Below are 21,398 nucleotides of genomic sequence, written 5' to 3'. Positions count from 1 at the left end.
AAGTACTTACACGAGCTGCGAATTATTGCGCTGTCGAGCATACTAAACGAATGAACTGCGCCCTACAGAAAAAACGAGGAACTAAATTTGTGGTCTGTTTTACCTTTTTGACGTCTTTCGCGAGTGAAAAATCAACGAAATCGTAGTTCTCACTATTTTTCTAAACGAAAGCTTGTACACGAACCTCTGAGTGCTCGTTTTGCTCTATCCGAACCATAGAATGGCGCTCTGATCTCTATTTGAACATACGATTCGCAAAAATGCTTCAGAACATTGAGAAATTCACTAGATGTAGCGGTAAGGCGAATTCCAACGTTGGCAACGAGTAGCGTGCACGGTGCTGTCCCCGTTCAGGAACCGCGAGAAACTCGGGGGGACTCATCGCTGCATTCGGTGACTTGAATGCGTGGATCGCATACACATATCGGATGAAAAGGGAATGGCCGCTCCGGTACGATCTATCCCCACCAAAAACTCTTGAACACCTGAGCGTCCCTGGGGGCAGTTCAGGAGGAACAGTCATTATTGCGCCAGTATAACATTCGCTTCCAGTTCTCTGCGACGAGTCTGTCGAGTTTTCGAGACACCGTCCACGAGATCACGATTCACCTCTGTGCAACGATCGTTCCACGAGCGTTTACTTGCTTGCTGGCAGAGGTAACCGCGTGGCCGTCTCGAAACGTTGCCTCGTTCACCTCGAACGATACGATGAGACTGTTCTCGGGAAACAACGAAAATGTGACGTGAGTCTGTCGACGACAGACAGCCTTGGCAAGAACGTGACACGTTTTCGCAGTCGACCGCTTAGCGTGGCACGCACTCCGTCGAAATGCTTGTGAGAAGGACCAATTTTCACGCGTTCTCCAGTGCGCTTGTGTCGGTACTGTGTTTGGCCCTGGTGGCGCTTCGTGTCGGTCAGGTAAGTTATCCAATCACGAAATTCTACGTAAATAAACTCCGCTGCGATTTTATCTGCGCAGTCGAACGTTGTACGAGATTTTTGAATGAAATTATTCTCTGAATCTCACGTTCACCGATAAGAATAAAATATAACATATACGAAGGCGTGTCTGTGTCTTCATCTTAAATGATAAATCCACAGCATTTATCATTTAAACTTCGATTGATTTTCGATTAAGATCGAATATCGATTATTATGTAAGGTAAATAACATGTGGATGCTCAATGACATTGATTGAATGTTATTAATCAGTGACTGCTATGGAATTTGTTGGACGTGTCTGCATCATGGGATAAGTAGATCATAGATATCGCTGGTATGCAGCATCGATGCAATTTTACTGTTACCTATGCTATCTTATCCATCGCTGTATTACTCATCAAGAGTTCGAATCTACGATACGAGATCATGAATATTCGTAGCGAAAGATCAATTCTGTTAGCTTCGAGGAATATAGTAAACGCGCGTTAGCCAACAATAAATCGCCACGATTCACCGGCACGTCTCCAGCTGACTCATTCATCTCGCGTGCATGCACGATCGTCACTTCTAAATCGGTATCTGCAACGGTTAACTACTGCAAACGAAATAAAAGCAGAGGCAAGCATCTCGCGGATAGCCATGGAGGTTTACAAGTGGCTGCGAGAGAGAACGAGGTACTCGAACGGTACTCGAACGCTCGTGCGATCGCGAAATTATACGCGGGGAGAAAAACGCAGCGAGGATCGTTGGGGTATTCGCTTTGCCTATCGCCTAACGCGATATTAAACGGTAATACATCGGTCAAGAGTTACGGTAACAACTCCGATACTTGTCTGTCCACATTGTTGGCGAGCCGCTAAAACTGTGCTGCGCCGGAGGAGAGAAAAATTTCGATCGACCGCCGACTGGATATCGGCTCCAGTTCAGCTTGGTCGGTTCCCGCAATGTGGTAGCGGAATGTGTGCGTGTCCGGCAGCAGGGCTGCTGAACCGCTCCACCGTTCCGACCGAAATATATTGCACGACGAAAAGCCTCGGACCCTCGTTTATGTGGCCGGAGCCAGCAAGAATGCGGGGAGGCACAAAGGCGTGTACGCATATGCATGAATCGACTAAACGGGCGTCGAATGCGTGAATTACACAATTACGTGTGCTGGATAAACTAGTAGGCAAAGAAACGTGCGAGCACGCTTGCGTTGGCCATCGTCGATGTTACAGTGGCCCGTATTTAACACTTTGATAACTGTTGTCACATATTCGTGACTTCGCTTATTATTCTTGTACAAATTACACTTTGAAACATGGTAATTTCATATCGTAAAACGAAGGTAAAGTTACGAAAGTCATGGATCTTATGAAACGTGCTAACATGTTGATTACCACAATAAAAACGACACGCTATAATTGTAATTATTCATATTCATACTTCAATTAAAATTTTCCACTTGCTACCTTCTTTCATTAAACTTGCGAGGCTGGTCACTGACACAACCCCAGGAATTCAACGTGTTAATATTTAAACACTTTCGTTTAGAATTTGAAAATAAAAAAGAGAAAGAATCTAAAATTAAATTTGAGTCATCAAAGGATTAACTTGAGCCATTGTGCACGCGAAGGCGTTTAAAGCCTTTCAGGAAGGAACTTGAATGACGGAATTCGTCGGATGTTGGGACCAGTTCGAGTCTGTGTGATTTAGAGAAACGCAGAATGTAGTGAATTATGTAAGCACGTGCGTTTGTGTTGTCTTAGAAGAGAAACTAATGTTTGTTCTTCGCCTCGCGAGATAAAACATTCTTTCGAGATGACAATTTCACCAGAGGATTTTAAATTATTCATAATCGAACTTTCCTTTGTGGCTTTCGATTATGAATAATGCAGAGGCACAAGAGGGTTTCACGAAATGTCACTGTCGACTATTATTCGCTTAGACTGGTTTCCGACCGCACGCGTAACGCATGATGCAACAAATTCTTAGGGACTCACTGTACAAACACCGTATGGTTTTTATCGAGATACACCGAAGAATCATTGTAACACTATGGAACTTTGCCGAGGGAGAAATAAATGTCCAAAAATGTGGTATTTTTCGAACTGGTCGAGGTGGTCTGACCTTTTAACAGGAAGCCGGCCTTGCCTCGGTACCGAGTTTATCTCCGACGTAAATCGTAGATACGAGAGGATTCATTCGAATCCTCGGTGTATAAATAGACGGTAAGCTCGAGTGGCCGGCAAGCCGACCATCATTTTTACGTACGTACAATTACGCGCGTGTCAGCGCCGGGAAAAAGGTATCGCGTACGCGGGCAAACTTATCGGCACGGTCGCGACACGCTCTGAAAAGCTTCGCCTTTGCACTCGAAAGCAGCTTGCGAAAGCTCGCGGAGAATTTTAATGGGCTGCGTCGAGTGTTCGTCGAGGTGAGGTACTGGCGAATTAATTGCAAACGCTTGTAGAGGCTTGTCAAGAATTTTAAGTCCATCCTCTTCCGTGGATAGCCCGTGATCGGGGGCGTTACGGTAATTCTAGGTGGCCTTATTAACAAATATTGCACCGTCTCTGTCACCAGTGACATTTATACCGCCGATGAAATTTATCGAGGATATTCGTAAAAATATTAATCATACGCGATCAGCACAAGTGTTGAATGTACACAGATAAGCACTGATGAATTCAACGAACGTCACTTTATTAATATTTATTAGTTGGCCACCGTTGTGACACGGTAGAGCGATAAATTTGGTTCGTTGCACAATTATTCTGTGTGTCGTTTATACACCGCCAGGCGTACGACGATCACGAGTACGTTGCCAATTAAGGATGAATAGAAACGCCGTAAAACGGAATAATCGTAAAATCCGATAGAATGCTAACGAGCGTGTCGTGATTATTTAATAAATACCGTTTCATCGACCGTGACAATTGTACGGTAAACTTCGAACTTGCAAATTTAATACCTGAGACTGTGCTAATCGTAACTTTGAAATAAATTCTATAATGAACCGTATCGTTCGATGCAACTATGCCCCTTGTTCGTTTTCTTTATACGACTATTATTGTCGTGAGAATCCATAACTGAAGCGTCATTATATGCGGCTTTGATTGTTGAATTATGTACAAAATTTCAAACGGTTTTTCAGGAAACGCATTCAATTTAGAAACAAAGAAACAGTTGCGTGAACTTGGCAAATAAATTTTCTACGTTTCCCATAGCTGGGTTAAAATGACCACGAACAGGTTCGATTGATTCCTTGAAATATTCGCTCTTTTATCCTTGCACGGTTTCGTGACTATGTATCATTCGACGTCCTCGAATATGTCAGCCCGATGCAGAAAATCTCGTGCTTCTCGTACATCTCATTTCTGGTAAACGAAGGAATTCACGTATCCCACGGGAATTCCATGAAACGTTTTCTAAAATCCATACTCCTTGCCTGGCACTGCATCTCTGAAGCGATCGGAATTTAAAGCTTCCCGCGACCTTCGCGTAAGCGCATGTATTTCTCTTTTGTAATCCTCTTATATCGTCGATTTTCTTTTTTTTTTTTTTTCAAAAAAGCACGAATCATTTATGAATCCGACAGACATTGATCGAACGTCGTGGCGGGAGCTGAGCATCTACACAGGTGGAAAATTGTTTTTATTGGGACCTTGAAGATGATTTTTAACGTATTCAGCTTTGTTGAGACCTTGAAGATCGAGTTTGCCCCGGCGATAAATATTCTTCGATATCGTTTCTTTGTTACAATAAAACTTCAGAGATTAATCCATTGCGAACCGAGGCGAAACTTCATTAATCTAACGAGCATAATCTTATCCTATAAACGTTGTATCAATTCAGAATCAATAAAGTTGTCTTCAGAGAAATATAAACGAATGAGAGGTGAAAAATTAGCATGTACTCGATATTCTGATCGGTTTAGTTATCTTAGTAATTAAGATAGATCAAGATCTCGACTAGATAATGACAAAAATAAGCAGCATCGAAGGATTTTCTGCCGCAACGTGTAAGCGCGTCGCCATATAAAGGGTTGAGACAGAAACGGCCGAGAACTGTTGCATACTTTTCCTCTCATCGGCGTGTCCATTTCGGGAGAAGGAGCACGGACCAGATAGGTCGGCCTACGCTGCGGCCTACGTTCAACCGCGACAATATGTCTTTTCTTCGAGATTGCGAAACCACGAGGCTACGAGGCTCGCCGGAGACAGTGCGAAAGAAAAAGAAACATCGACGATCCACCCGTCCCAGCAACGGGCAACTATCACAGCTCCTACGTCATATGTTGTATCTGTAAGGGGGATCAAACGTGTACAGGATCGCGACACGGAAGCATAACGCATGATATTGTCCGATTTTAGTCCCACGTCGCGACTGGAAACGCAATTCCATCGAGGCGTATAAAGTCCCTGGTTTATTATGATAACACCGAGACGTTCCCGCGATCGACCGTTTCGTAGCGAGAATATTTTATGCTTTACGTCCGTGACTAGCCTTTGTTTGTTACGGTGCTTTATCGAAATAGGGTAACGCTGGCTGGGCAAGATATAAACGAACAGGCGAGAAATAAAACGGCTTTGCTTGGATTTAACGTGCTGCCGCGTTGACCGTCACGGTTAAAACGATACGTATCTAAGTACTGAAAGATGTTTTACCGAGAATTATTATCACGTTGACTCGAAAACATGGTACAGGATGTTTCACCGGTAATAATTGTACGGTTTAAGATTTAAGAATGATGAAAGAACGAAAAAGTGGATGATTTATGTAACGTTATGCGTGAAACGTTAAATACCGATCGTCATTGAGAGGAATCGGTTCTTTTCTCAGGTAGCTGCCTTCTTTTACATAGGAATGCCGGTAGTCGAGGTCGCGGAAAGATATTGCGTTTTTCGATTTGCATTGGTAAATTCTAGAACGATCTGGCCGCTGGGAATCACGCATCGTTTCAGCGTTACGAGCCTTCTCTGCGTATCAGAGCGAACGGAAACGGTGTTAATGATGACGCGTTCCAGCAGCCTGCATCCTATGCACCGTACTACGTACAATACGCGATTTCACCGCTATTCCTAGCCACGTTATTCCACCACTATCAAGATATTACTAAACGTCAACGAAAGTGAATATATTTAAATAACATTACCGTGCTCGATCAGCGACAGCCTTGCGACACGGAAAAATAAATCATTCGCATCGAAGGATCGATTTTTAAAAAAGAATGTTTTGAAAATCTTAATCCTTTTGCTTATGAAATTCGTCAGAGTTCCAAGAAGGTGCGTCATAATTTTTTCTCCCCGACAATGCAACTGCACATTCCTGAACAATTAACAATCAGTTTTTAGTAAAACGAGTAATAAAATTTTTCTTATTCAAGTTTTTCCTTTTATAACACCGATCCCGAAGGTTTACGATTAAACCATCAAGATATCAAATTAGTATCGAGTCACAATGGTGCATAAATTTTTCCACAGAGTATACGTAATAAAAGTAAATCATTGGGCATGTTTTAACGATCGATTTGTAAATCTCACACAATGGACGTGCCAGCGAGAAGGTTAACGTTCGATTCTCTTGGTCGTCGGTTTCGCCAGTGCCAGGACTTCCAGTTAGGATTCACGGACGCTTACATCTTTACGACAATGCCATTTCGTACAAGGCGTGTTGCGAGGCTGCTCGACGTGCATGTACACGCGCGAACACGTTAGCTTCGGCTGGGTAGTGCACACGAAGCGTGAAGAACGTACCCTCTTCGCCGATTTGGTGCCTGCGTCGCCCTTGGGAGAACCACGGGTATAAATCACCATCTCCACTGACGTGGCTGATTTGCCGGCTGCCGTGGGCAAACCTATATGAGTTCTGCATGGATCGAAACATGTCAAGTGTTTAAACTACCTACAGGCTTGGATCCACTGAATCTCACGAGAGGAGAAACCAGAGAAGATGCTTGCAAACGGTGTACAGTGCATTTCAAAATAAAGACTCGGTAGAACTTGACGAGCATTGACAATAAATCGATTTAATTTCAGGATTACAAATGTCGAAAGATTGTTTGCGAAGAATTTTTGGAATTTAGAGAACGCAGGACCAGGGGAGTTTTTTAACCCTCTATTGCATTCCGTTTCCATTTGGGAACTTAAATTTCAAATGTTCTATATCTGAGCATGTTGGTTCCAAGTGAGAACATTGCGCTTTATGAATAAAAATAAATATTAATTTCATGATCACACTCATTTTTAAGTAGACTAACAGCCATATATATTTTCTTCAACTCGTCTTAAAAATGGCGATGTACCTTCTGTAACAGCTTGTAGAATGCAGACGTTCCTCGAATTCTACCGTTCTACCTTTCGGCTCGAAATCGAATTCAGCCGGGTCTGGATTCTTTGCCGTTTTCTGGGAAACGAGGTAGAACGGCTCTCGAACCGCGGCCGCATGAAACCACGCCATTGTTTTAATGTCCCGTTCCTGAACCGAGCATTTCCTTCATCTTTTTCACTTCGATACGTGTCCATCCGTTGCCTCATCGGTTTATGAGTGGACGTTTCCAATCACGTTCGTCCGCAAACAATCGTACCAGCCAGAAAATTGCATTCTGCTTTTGACATCGCGTCGTTCCTTCTTCCTTTCGTCCTGTCTTTCCTGGCGTTCTGGTAATCGGATCGTTCACCGGCTACCATAAAATACGTCCGGGTTCGCAGCGTACGGAACCGTCGGCGTGCCGGAACAATAAACGTACGCCATGTGTCGCCGCTCGGAACCGTAATGATGCCATTTTGCAGGAGATAAACGGTAGAGTTAAGAGAATAGCTTTGGTACCGGAGAATATCAGGGCGTCTCAGTTCCTCGTCCTACATACTCATTATCTTTCTGATGCGAACGAAATTATCCTGACGTTCCTCGAGTTTCGTTTCATCCCTCCCAGATCACTCGAACGGTACGGTATAGATCGCTAGACGAGGTGACGTTAAAACTTTTGAGAATTTTCCAATTATAACTGAAAGTTGTGGCACTGTTAACACCCGAGTGCGATACAAAGTTTCGAACTCACACTCTGTTCTCTTCGAACGTTAAATTAATGGCGAGTGAATAGTTTAAAATTTCGAACGACGTGTTACGTTCATCGAACAGCGGCTCTGGAAAGTTTGTCTATTTCGTTGTTCAACAGTTGAGAAAGTTTGCCATGTTTACCGTGGTAGTTGCGTTACAAAGTTTGATTAATTATTTGAAATTTGTTCCGATTCGATGTGCACATTTGGAAATTCAAGATTCCGTGGAAAGTAAGGAGACGATGGATCCGAGGGTCCGTTGACCTCATCTTAACCATCGAGTCGAACATAACTTTTGCCTTTTTGCTTTTCGATTTCGCGCTTTCACTTTTCGCCGTACTTTTACGTCTGGCCACGTCTTGCGTTCCATAACAACTTCTGCCGCGTGCATTCGCTCCGAGATCCTCTCTCTCTCGCCTCGTCTCAAGACGAGAATTACTTGATCTCGTTTATTATTAATCGTACCGCGGTAGGGACGGTGTCGAGAGAAACGTTTCGAGCGGCACGCAATTCATATTCAAATTCGAGATTGTAGCCTGCTACCGAGAAGGCTAAGCTCGCTCTCAAGGTGTATTTATTAGTTGCTACTCTCCGTATCATGTATTTTAATGATTTAATTGAATTCGACTAGAGATTAACGACGACAGATGTAAATATACCTTCTTGCTTTCTGATTTTGATAGAAGAGAATCAACTAATTCCAACCGTGTTATTGCGTTTTAATTACTTGTTTAATTGACGTGTAGGAAGTCGTTGACGATGCCACTAACGTAACCGAGTGAAAGTAATTTCGTTGGATCGTTAATTATTTAATTGAACCAACGAAAATTGTTTTTTAATTTCAATTCAACGACTCTTGCAATTTCAACGGAAAGTATTAAGCAACGTCGCAACTAGCGGCGATAAACGATCCCGCATTCGTATAACAATTTATTAGTAAATGTACCTGTCGACCGTGAGCCTACGAATTTGCAATTATGTCAGAGATTAATTAAAACAACTTTGCCAAAGGCTGTCTAGAATCGACTCTCGTTCAACTCTGTTCGCCGGCAATCGTTCGTTTTAATTTCTCGCGTGCGTGTGCTCGCCATTATTGAAGAAACTTCCACCCTTCCTTCTCTACACCCTCTAGAAATTACATCGATCCGCGTTGGAGGATTTATTAATTACACTGGCAAACGTTCCTTACCGTGGTTTAACGGTTCAATTAAAAACCGACTGTATACGATGATCAAACTGCTATATCAGCGTCGATTTAATCGCAGTTAGGCTTAAATTGTTCTTGCATTTCGCTCGGTACACAATTTTCATCCCTTTGTTCGTGTTGCAACAAAAATCACGATCGTTTCCCGAAGATAGGCAACATCATAAAGGGCCCGACGTGGAAACTCATCGGTATCCATCTGTTCAAACACCATGGCCATTATTGAATCTTATCGTTTATCTATTTCGACGCAGGTGGCGAACGTAATAAGCATCGATGCTCTCGCACGTTTCGCATAATCGTAATAATTTAACACAATTCACTTTCGCCGCCCAACGACGTCCACACGCGTACGGTTATTAAACGATGCGATATGCGAATCGCGCTCGCGTATCCACTACCGCCTATGCGTTTCTATTGCTTTGTAATTTATACGACAGACGAGAAACGTACTCGTTACGAGACTCATTTTCGTATTATTTGTTCATCGCACACGATCATCGATTACTTTGATCCGAGAATTTCAGTTCCTCGAAACCGCGAAGATAAAACGAAAAGGATAAAACTGCGAATTCTAACGATATTTGAATTTTATTAAATTCGATTCTAATATGTAATTTAATATACGCTCTTCTTATGATGCAGAACCGTGAAGCCAATCGAGTAATGTAATCAAGATCGCGTATCTTGATTAACCTTCGAATGACGGATCATGAAAGTGGATCACGATGATTGGTACATAAGAAAATAAAATCGTAGAAGAATTTTACTACTGAATTTTTCTTCGTTTCTACGTTAATTAGCGAAGGCTGTTTTCTTGCGAACCCGATCGGAAACCCATACGTAAAAACATTCTCGGGTACTCGTAAAAGTACACGATACATTAATACGCGTACACGAGCATCATTCTCATTAGCGATCCGTTAATTACTTCGAACGTCGTGTGGATCGCGCTTTCACTCGCCGCTTTAGAAGAAACGACGCATCTTTTCGAGCGCATTGTCTCGTGAACGATTCGCGGCATAATAGAACGGAATGCGGGAGGTATCCTGCGAACGTAGTCCGTTCCAGGGCAGATCATCGCGAATCGCACACTTTCACATATCCCGGCTTTTCTTTCCAACCAACGTTTCTACCATGCGTAAATTTAACAACAGCTACCGAAACACCGCTTTCACTTGCACGCTTTCGGGTTTCCAGCGGTCGCTGCCATCAAAGCGGGATCAGCGATGATTCGTCGTTTAAACAGACATATGTAAAATCGATTTATGATCATCGGACCTCTCTTTAACTCCGGTGCAAACAATTCAATTATACGTCACTTGCGCGGAGAGTTGCAATCGGACGTTGGACAAATCCGGTTAATCAGTTGCGTGTTCTCGATCTACTTTAAGTAGAACATACCTGTTCCGATGAATAAATAATCGTGCTTCGAACTCATTCGTATTCGCTTCGCCTGATCGTACCGTGTATTAAATTGACCATCGACGACATCCAGCCAGGACGTTACTTTTCTTCATCGTTCATCGGTCGTGTAAAAAACGTCCGATGCTCATCATTCTTTGCTTTACTTCCTTATTTCCTTTTCTTTATATAACAGCAACAGGACGCAACGAAAGATTACTAAATTGAAAGGAATAATAGAATCTTATATGCTGCGGCGTGACATTAACGGTCCTGCGCGCACAAGGATTCTTCAAAGACAGTGAGGCAAATTGAATTTTCGCCAAGTCGTTTAGTCCGTTGGAAACTTGTTTGAAGAGCCTCTTTCGCGGAAGTCGTTCCCGAGTAACCGTTCCTTCTGCTTCCGTATAAATAGTCAACTCTTTTTCTTTTTTAAACAATGCATCTTCCATGCTGCAAAGCGAACCGATCGCAAATTGTTCGTCTCGCGGAGGAACGGTGCTCGCCATTTCTGGCGAAAATGCCGCTGGCTAAAGGTTTCGGTCCTGGTTTAACGAAAAAGAACGGGACGAAGGTAAAGAAAGAAAGAAAAAAATAAGAAAGAAAGAAAATCGACGACACGAGCGGTTAGACGAAAGAACCCGAAGAAGGCAGCAGGGTCAATAACATACGTTTTGGCTTCTCCCTTTCTCTTCGTCCTTTTTCCAAGCCAGATAATTCGAGAGCCGGCTCGAGCCCTCTGGCCAAAGAATGCACTTTCTGCGTTGCATGTATCGCGTCTCTGGCTTGCATTGACAAACGCCCCGAGATCTTCAGGCTGTAATAATCGATGAAAAAGAAAGCAACCAGTCCCCGTATCCCCCGTGATTGTTGCATTAAAAACCGACGGGGTGCTTTGTTCGTCATTTTCTCGTCCTAGGGTGCTACATACCAACGTTGCCTCAACGTACCTTTGCTCTTTTCAACAGCACGATTCGATTGGAAATGTATTTTTTTTTCTTTTTCCTTTTTTTCTCTTGAATCAGGTAAACGTTAGCTATTTCAGGATTATAAATTGCAGTGATTAGGCGTGTAACCGGTATGACTTCGTAAAAGTTAAGTACTTTGGAGACTGGAGAGAAGTTTTGTTCTCCTTCTGAGAATACATCTTGTGAAATGAAGTTTTATTTATAAGACACGTTCGATAGAAGGTTTGCTACGTTTTCTCAACTGTTCTTCTCATTATTGTCTTGACGCCATCACTGGGAGATCGGGCGAAACTAAATAGCAAACAATGAGTTCATTAAGATGCCGTATCTTTGACTTGCTGACACAGTCTTAAGATATTGGTCCCCGAGAAACTATTGTCTCGTTAGAGCGTCTTAAATTGCAAAATTTATATAACGAATGTTTGATGGTAGATAAGCTGAAATAATTACGATTCGCGATGCGTATGTTTGAATTGAAACGCAAAGAAGAAAAATAAAATTTCATGCGTGTTCAGATTTGGTTAGGCCGATGGTCAAAGTGTCAAGGGACAGAAGAAGGTTTTTCACTGGAATACAATGGAACATCGTACATGAACGAAGGCTCGAAGCACGTAAACAATTACTACAAGTTGTTTCGTGAAACTGGCTTCCTTTGGAAGGCCAGTGGTAATGTAAATACCTATAGTATATTACGGTTCGCGAGTGTGACACAGCAGCATTGTTCTACGAGGACGTGACTTCCTCGTATTTTTCAATTACTCCCATCGCACCACGTGTTCCTCCGCACGTTTAGTATTTTTCCAGACCACCCGTGCTATAAATTTCTTCCTCGGGGACCTCCATCGAAGAAGAAATGAAAAAAAAAAGAAGAAAATCAAAGCTATTCTCCTTGATTTTCACTCCGCTTATTTGCCTTGAAACAAGTATCGAATATTAATCACCTTTAGCCTATAAATATGATAATGAATGTAGTAATACGTTATGTATATGGATGCTATACATGAAGCTTTCACCGGCGCAGTAGAAACAGCAACGTATAGTCAGACAGAGAATAATATAGATTATTAAATACACTAAGCACTCATTTTCTAATCTCCGAGCCTGAATTTGTTACTTCGACTTCCCTGTGTAATTTCATTATTACTACCATTGGACACTTTTGTTTAGGCCCTCTTAAACCTTAATTGCAATACTAAAATTACATCACACAATAATTGCAGGGAAGAGAAGTAAAATTGAAAAAATCCTGAACGTAGAGAGGGCAATGGTGAGTAATAGAACATTGTAGAATTGCACGCGAGGTATACACGCCCAGAGCCTTCTTCTCAATCTCGTATTTTAATAAAACCGATACGTCGAACGGAACACTGGCGTTGGTTCGATAAGTGCGGCAACATATTTCATTCGTCTGCCGAAAAATGCGAGCCGCTTCACGGCCGATACTATTCCGCCCTCGTTCCTGCGGTTCCCGTACTCGCCCGATGGGTGTGTACTATCGGAATGCGTTGAAACATTGCGGCCACGAGGCGGTCGGATTAAATCTTGATACATTGCCGCTATCCACGCGTAAAATTCGTGCCCTCGCGAGCGCGCGTGTACCGTGACCAACGTAAACAGAGTTAGCTGGTATCGAAACACATGGACGGTTGGGAGTTGGCTACGATCGTCGAAAAATACTTGATTTATCGACGGGCAAGCGGTCTGATCGCCGATAGTGCCGGCTCTATCGTAGCGAATTACTAAGTGGCCACTTGTCCGCCACGGTTCCTTCTACATGAATTATTCTATTCCGTGACCGGTCGCGCGTCCGAGCCGGCTAATTGTCGCTTTCTCCGTCGACGAGCAAACTCGCTCGTTAGCGGTCCCGTCGCGTCCCGATCCGTTTCGTGGCTCCTTCTATCCAGCCTCGATCGTCCTCCTCGATCTTGTCCCACGGGCTGAATTTCGCCAATCGAACACGTCCGAGATCTTATCTAACCGCTTGGCCGGACCGCGTTAACTTTCCGTTTATGTAAGCGTCCGGTTCTCTGACGTCACACGTCGCGACGTCCGTTTTATTCGCCCGTGTCCTCTGTTCTCTCGAGGGATACCCGGACAAGGGAACCGTCTGATTACGTCAGGCGTTTCGAACAGGGCGTGTTTCACGGCGTTGCATCTCCTCGAAATAGGGATCACAGTTTTCGTGCCACGTCGAATGTTGCGTGCCGGCCAGCCGAACGTGAATCATAGTGATTACCTATTTGCCGTGGCATCGCCCGTAGTCTCGGGAATTAGAGAAGCCGAAGGATTATTGAGTTTCTTGCGATTCGACCGGGACGCTCGGACGCCCGCAGGACTGCGCGGACCTCTGACTCGTTTCTTCGTTCATTTCGTTCGCAGCGCTCGTTAATTGGAGCTACTGTATCGATTACGTAAAGTCTCGAGCCTTAAGCGTGTACCGCAGGCTATAATTAGTACATTCCTTTTCGAAGCGGTCACGAGTCGCGTAGAAGTAAGTCGCGGTTAGCTACGCGGCTAAATGGCTATGTAGGATGAACTTGATAGCAGAGTACTGTACAATTTTCTATACACTGCTGCTTCAAGGTCCTGGATATCTTTCTACCATTTTCTTCTTAATATCGCAATTCATTATTGCTAAATGTTCCCTGGGTACAGACAGCTCGGAGACGACATATGCTCCGGTTGATGATTTTCAACCAGTATCATACGCTTAAAAATCGAGAACGGCGGGTTGTTTGAGACGCTTAAGCAAGCGGCACGATATGAAAAGGGCAAACGTCCCATACGCGTGTCTTCGACCCGCTAAAGCACCTCAAATAACACACCGCCCTTGTCTCTTTGGATTATAGTGTATTAAAGATCGTTTGGACTTACGGACAATTGTCCACGGACGGTCTCTAGATAGTCTGCATAGATTGCCTGTGTACAATCTGCAGACAAGAGACAACATACAAGTCCTGCAGACAAATGTTGGTCTGCCTAGAGTTATGTCTTCAGCCTTTACACTCCCCCAAGAGATTGCTCCGAGATCTGTCCCTGCGCTAGGAGACGATAATTCTTCCTGTAGAATGAAATTCGGACCAGAAACTGAGTAATTCTGTTTGCAAGGATTATTACCATAACATTTACTAAAGATACGACTGTCAATTTAACACTTCGCACAATTAGCATAATATTATTCTTTCTTTCATCTTTGTGCTAATTATTCGAGGACGTCGAATTTGTAATCAGTAGTATCCCCCAGGGCAGTCAGCGCGTTCGTTTCAATTACACGTCCAATGAAAGTGTTGAAAAGCTAACTGGTCGGATTAGCGAATGAAATAGCGGTTGGAGAAGAGACGATGGACGACCGAGAAATACCCTGACGTCTGTCATTCGTCAGCGTCGAAAGGACAAAGGGAGTTGGTCTCGGTGTCCTACGGATAATAGAATAGATGGCGAATGAGATAGGAGGTGATATCTCGAAGACCGAAAAAGGAGCAACTAGCCGAACGTCCGGGACACGGTATACGTTACCTCGTGTCCTCTTCTCATAATCGATTAGCCGTCTAGGCAGAGGAATCCTTTTCTGTAACCCAACACGTTTGATCCTTCGACGGACAGAGAGGAGCCGGTGAACGGGCAATGATAAAAAGAAAGAGAAAAAAAAAGTACGAGAGAGATAGAAATTCCACCAGAAGCATTTAGGACTTGTGGCCTTGCAAACGCCTACGTTCCAATTCACTCCGTCTCGTTTCCAAGAGAAGTCTTCGTGTTCGTCGCAGCATCCTCCCGTCTCGGACCGATTTTATTGTTGGCGTATCCGTTCGACGACGCTACACGTATACCGCGTCCGTGCGGCGAAGTGGTCCAGCTACATGAAATTGAAAGTTAAGCGTGGGTCGATGGCTACCGCCCAGACCGGTCCAACTTTACTCGCGACGTTAAGTCACCGGTTGGTCCGTGAAAATATCACCGGCCTTTCGTTACGGTCCGACGTTCGAGCATCGATGGCATGCGAAAACTTACGTATCCACAGTGGTTTCACTTGGCACGATAACCCTCGCGAATTCTTCCTTTGTCCGATCGTAATTAATTAAATAATTTATGACCACGAGACGCGCGAAGGACGATGGGCTCGCGGGATGCACGCTTCTAAAGGGTACGCTGCAATTAACCGCGTATAATTAAACCCTGGCAATTAGCCCGGTATGTTAATATTAATTACCAGCTGGTCCATTTTTTACCTCCCCTCGTTCGAACGCGATTCCCATGATTCAACTGCTGGTACACCTGGTCGAACACACGTTGAATCGTTGGGGAATGAAAGTGAAATCTGTGAACTCTAGGTTCTTGAGAATTTGTACATCGAACGAGTGAAATGAGACTGAAAATATCAATGTTAATTATAAAGATGACTACCTGATTTTAATCGGTGCACCCTTATGTATTTTTAGGTCAACATTGACCCGTTTGTTTCCAGCTGGTTTACGTCGGGATTCAATCTGGTTCTTGTTTGATCGTAGGTCACGGGCCAATTATTGGACACGGAGTTTCAACCAACGGTTACAGCGACATGCAAGGCCGGCCACATGACAATACGAGTGAATCTCAATCAGAGTTTCGTGGGAGCGGTTCACGCCAGAGATTTTCGGACGCCGCAATGCATGGTCCCTGGAAATGGTTCCACGCACGCGACGCTCGCCATTAATCTACTCGCGCCCAAAGGATCTCCGGATTACTGTGGTGTCTTGATAAATAATGTGAGTGGCTCGTTTCGTGCTTTACACTACTCAAATATGATCCACATGAAAATCCTTCAAACACGAAACGATGGATGAAAATAGAAGATTCATAGTTTCGATGAAATACGCGTTTGTCAAAGTGTCACCAGCCGAACGTGTCCTTAAAAAGATTCTTCTAAATCTCATAATTCTTGCAGGACACCGAGGAACGTTCCGTTCCCATCGCGGTAAGGATACACAAGACCCTGGAGCTGGCGGACGATAAATTCTACGTGATCACGTGCGGAAAAGCCGGATTCAAAAACGCCAAGTACATAACAGTTTTATTAATATTATCACGGTATCTCGTGAAATCTCTTGGCTGAATAGTAATATCGCAATGACGATTTTTTCCCCCTCTCAGGAACGAGACGTCGTTGGTGTCGTTGCGCCTTTTGGAGGCAGGTCACAAAGTGCAAGAGGCTATTTACGGTCACAACTACACTTTGCGTGCTGAGATCTCGCGACCGGACGGTTCGTACGCTATATCTCTCGCTTCGTTTCACCCTTTACCCTTAATTGGAATTAACGAGCACGCGTAAAGCGTTCGCACGGATGCCGAGGTTACGCTCTGATCGATATCCTTCTGCTTGCAGGAATGTACGGGATCAAAGTGAAATCCTGCTTCGCGTTCAACAAACGAAACACCAGTGTCCAGTTGATAGACGATAAAGGGTACGTCGAACATTTTCTCTCAATTCTTCTGTTAATTAACCCGTTCGATATCGCGTGAGATTCAGAACAGATATATTAATTTAAAATGATTTTCAACTGTCCTCGATTCGATATCGATCATAAACCATCGATTGCGTAATTCTCGTTTTCCATGACAAAGGTGTCCCGTAAAGGCTCGAGTAATGACGAAATTCATATACGATCGAAACACCGGCCTGGCGGATGCGACATTGTTCTCGATGTTCCGGTTCCCGGACAGTCCACAGGTGCATTTTCAATGCGACATCGCGGTGTGCAGAGGTGAGCTGATTCGTTGAATGAGTTTCGATTACAACGATGAATCTGGGTTACAGAGTGCCGTTCAACTCTCTCGATTAACATATTCTCTCGAAAGTTCCTACCCTCCGCGTTGGGGCAGGCCTTTCAATGACAAATAGCGATACACGTCTTGCGAGGAACAATGTTCAATCGCATGGTCGATCGAGTTTGAACGGTAAAACGACCCTGTCAGAGATAACGAGTGACAAGGAGATCGTGAATTTTTCTTCTAGGAAGCTGCGGTATCCCCGTCTGCGAAGGCGATAACGAGGAAGAAGTAAAGGGAGCGTCCTTAATTAATGGGCAAAGCGTGAGCGGCGAGGAAGGAGTACTTCTTGCCGGCACGAGCGTGTTCGTTCTTGACCCTGGTCAAACGCCATGTAAATATAGCACCCTACTATTCATAGTCAGCTTCACTTCCTGCTACTCCTCGTGATATCGTGCTTGAAATCACTTTTCTATCTTTTCTTTCTCCGCTGCTTGATTAGCTCTACCTCGTTGAAATTTTACGCCAAACCATCGCGTGCCTTTCTTTTTATTCGTTACAACAGCTGTACAGACACTGTACGAGGACGGAAGCGTTCACCCGTTATGGCTCCTCTGGCTGGCAGTAGCTCTCGGCATTTTGTTCCTCATCATGCTCATAATCAACATATTCCTTTGCTCGGCGATGACCTGCAGCTGCACCAGGACCGACATTATCGAGAAGGAGCCGTCGATCATCGAAGACTACGATCCGTATCGTAGCTGGCATGGATCTCAATATGGCTCGAGGTACGATTTTATTTATTTTACCTTACGTTTCATTCGTGCACAGGATCGTTCGAAACTTCCTGGTTGCCCAGTAATCGCTTGGAAACGAAAAATAATTTTCATTCGAACTATGCAATTGAGACGTTTAGATGATGAGGTTTCGAGGAATGTGCGTGATTCGAAATGATCGAATATAGCGTTCGTGTGCTGGGAACAAAATAACATCCTGATGAAAAATGTTAACAGGTTGAGTGCTGCTGATCAGCTGTATCGACGAAGATAGCGATCGACGATTAATTTAATTGCTGCTTTAGATCAACGATTTTTACTCACGTTGAAATATTGATTAATATTTTTGTGATATAATCGAACGGGAGGTTTGTGGACAGCTCGATGTGACCGGTTCGACGGCTTGTATGAGATTGTTTAGAATTAAAAATTCAAGAAGCGTGTGCCCGCTTCTCTATTACCATTCCTTCATGCTGTGGGTCTTTCAAGGCTCTCAATTTATGGCTTAGCCTTTCAGATACTTCTGTTCCATCGTTTGACATAATTTTCTAGTCGCGCAAGGCCAATCTTGAGTCAGTGTTTTATTTATAAATTAAATTTGTAACGTTGGTTACGTGCGACGCCCACGACGATCCATCTGTTAACAGACAAAATATGGACGGAATTATTTCTCTATTTTACATTTAAATTTTTATTATTCTTTGATAAATTAATCATTACTATTCTAAGCAGTCGTCATTGTATTCAATGAAACATCGTTAAGGTAAACCTTATTTTTAGTATCAACTAAATGAATCATTGTCTATGTCCAGGTATTCCTTAAACGGGAAGCAAGGATACGCTTCCGGAGGATCGACGATGAATTCCACGAGGTCGATCTCGACGAACAGCGATCACTACGCCATAGTTCATTCCAGACCTGGTAGCCGATACTCCGGTCCAGGACAGAAGCATCATCATCATCATCGAGGGCCACCGTCGAACATCGGTTCTCACTATTCCGGGAAATAATATGTTGAACAGAGTTTCCGAACGACGATATAATAGAACGAACTGATTTATCGATTAACGTTCCGAACACGAACTTGTTTACTATGTAATAATTCAATCACGTGTAACGGGTACTTCGATTCGATGGAATCATTGCTCACACAGGACAAACTACACGAGTACCAGTGGCAGTAGAGAATATAAATTGATCCTTGACTCGAAACTGAAGCTATGCTTGATTACAACGTTTTATAATTCCGAAGAAAAAGAAAAACGATTATTAACCCATTTGCTACCACGATCCCCAAATGGGGATTTGAATATATATATATATATATATATTTTTTTTTTTATCACTTGCAATTATATTAAATAAAATGTTAAATAAAAATATCAAAAATAAAAATTTGGCAGTTAATGGATTAATAATTGATTGATAATTTGAAGTATTAGAAGAAAATTTGTTTTTTATCGTGGCTGTCATTTGAGAGATTCATTTCGCGTTAAGGATTGATCCACGTAGCTTGATACGTCCTCCATAGTTACTACTAATATATTACGTGCGTAAAAAAAGAATCATAATTCTTGTTTTCGTTAGAGTATTTTTGTACTAATGTCCAAGTATCCGTATAGTTGTCTGTCCCTTCCTTCAACGAGACAGGAAGTCTGTAGCGCAAATTAGATGACGATCGAACGATTAAATTTGATACGTCTCAAATGTCGAGGTATTGCAATCGTTTCATTTATAGCTAGAGTCTAAGCTCGAGAAATGGTTCTTCAGCTAGATCGTATATGTATCATATAATAGTCATAAACGTAGGTATTTAGCACTAATAACGTTGCGCAATATTGTACTTAATTAAAATCGGACGAAAGCTTTTGTATATAAATTCATCGAATCGGAAATCATTGCTCGTATTCAACGACACGTAGATTCGTCGATTTACTATCATCGAAATCCACGTACACATGGTACACGCGCAACTGACACCATCCAACTACGAGTATTAACGAATGAAATTTTATATTTTTTATAAGATCTTCGATATTTCGAGAAACGACGGGAACAAGGGATAAAACATAGTCTCTTTTCCCTATCGTCGATACGATTATTTTGTAACAGCTCAATGAAACATTCCACGTTCAACGAGTCACAGCTACATGTCTTTTAAATACATTAAAAATTTGTCAAAGTGATATTTCTTCTACCTAAACCTTTTGAGATTTTCTAATTCTTCTATGGAAAGTAGATATTATCGGTCAACTTCATTTACATTAATGATCGAATGTTGGATAATCGATCAATCAAGCTAATTAATCGGCATTTGCAGAGCGTACAGCTATTTCTCCATTCATCGAACAGATGTTAACTAATCAAGAAGTGAATGAACGCAGGAAGGAGATGCAATTCGCGTGACTCGGCCGTTTTACGGATATTACGGATGCAGCTATTTTCTAATTAAATCTCAGCTCCGTTCGCAAGATGAAATTATCAACAGGAGTCTGCTAGGATGGTGATCAGCGTGTACTGCATACCAGTCCTTCATAAATATGCTTTGTCACGTAAAGACACACGTGTATTGTTCGTTTTGTCATACCAAGTACCTCGTCGAGGACAAATTATGAATGCGAAATTTCTTTACGACAAACTGCAATTAAACACACGAACAATGTTTCGTATTATCCTTACTTCAATGCATCGTTGCATCATGTTTCGTGCATTTGGAATATGTGACTCGTTATACTTGAAAAATTCTATAAGAGATGCTATAAGATCACGAACAATATTTCAAGAATTTATATTTTTGAGTATGGAAAAAGAAATATTTTTAAGCCGATCATTTCATTGCATTTTTCACTCTTACGTAGTTAATTAGTTGGAAAGGATCACATGTCGGAGTTTAATCGAGTGAGCCTTAGTACCGCTATTTTTGCAATATCATTAATTAAGGAACTTGTTAACGTAAATGATAACAGTACTCTAATCTCTAGTACGGTACTTACTCGTGACATTTTTAGAAAGTCAAGTCAATCTCCTTTTACGATATAAAAGGAAGAAGGGGATTTTATGGTTCTCTTCGAACGCGAAATGGTAGAGGAATTTTTAAAAACAAATTTATTATTAAATGTACATCTTTATCTGATAACGGAGTATACGCGAATTACTCGCTTAAATACTACCTGTACAAAAACACGAATACTCATCTCTGTTCGTGGACGATAACGTTCGAATCTCTTAGAGGCGTATCGTTATATTAATAATTACACTCTGTAATAAATGATTACAGACATTCTTTTTTTTTTTTAAATAAAACACGAAGGATCCATATG

General features: G+C 42.7%; 1 protein-coding gene across 2 annotated transcripts; it reads left to right on the top strand.

Moving 5' to 3' along the window:
- The first annotated feature begins 496 nt into the window (after window positions 1-496).
- Window positions 497-20,260, top strand: LOC117605691 (uncharacterized). 2 transcript variants are annotated; one of them, XM_034327302.2, is made up of 9 exons: window positions 497-919; window positions 16,065-16,301; window positions 16,481-16,593; window positions 16,687-16,796; window positions 16,919-16,997; window positions 17,158-17,297; window positions 17,549-17,695; window positions 17,867-18,089; window positions 18,890-20,260. In XM_034327302.2, the coding sequence occupies exons 1-9, from the start codon at window positions 830-832 to the stop codon at window positions 19,086-19,088; spliced, it is 1,338 nt and encodes a 445-aa protein (XP_034183193.1). In that variant the 5' UTR covers window positions 497-829; the 3' UTR covers window positions 19,089-20,260. The 2 variants fall into 2 exon arrangements, with proteins under 2 accessions (XP_034183193.1, XP_076548392.1); XM_076692277.1 differs by lacking the exon at window positions 497-919 and adding an exon at window positions 15,490-15,700.
- Window positions 20,261-21,398: the final 1,138 nt, after the last annotated feature.

Source organism: Osmia lignaria, chromosome 14 (assembly GCF_051020975.1).
Source record: "Osmia lignaria lignaria isolate PbOS001 chromosome 14, iyOsmLign1, whole genome shotgun sequence".
NCBI classification, from domain to species: Eukaryota; Metazoa; Arthropoda; class Insecta; order Hymenoptera; family Megachilidae; genus Osmia; species Osmia lignaria.
Note: the sequence above shows the minus strand (reverse complement) of the source record. Positions and strands in the feature narration are given on the sequence as shown.

Coding starts and splice junctions, on each gene's coding strand:
- LOC117605691 (XM_034327302.2), top strand. CDS start 830: ATGCTTGTGAGAAGGACCAATTTTCACGCGTTCTCCAGTGCGCTTGTG. Junction 16,594..16,686: donor GCCGGATTCAAAAACGCCAA/GTACATAACAGT, acceptor TCCCCCTCTCAG/GAACGAGACGTCGTTGGTGT. Junction 16,998..17,157: donor CAGTTGATAGACGATAAAGG/GTACGTCGAACA, acceptor TCCATGACAAAG/GTGTCCCGTAAAGGCTCGAG.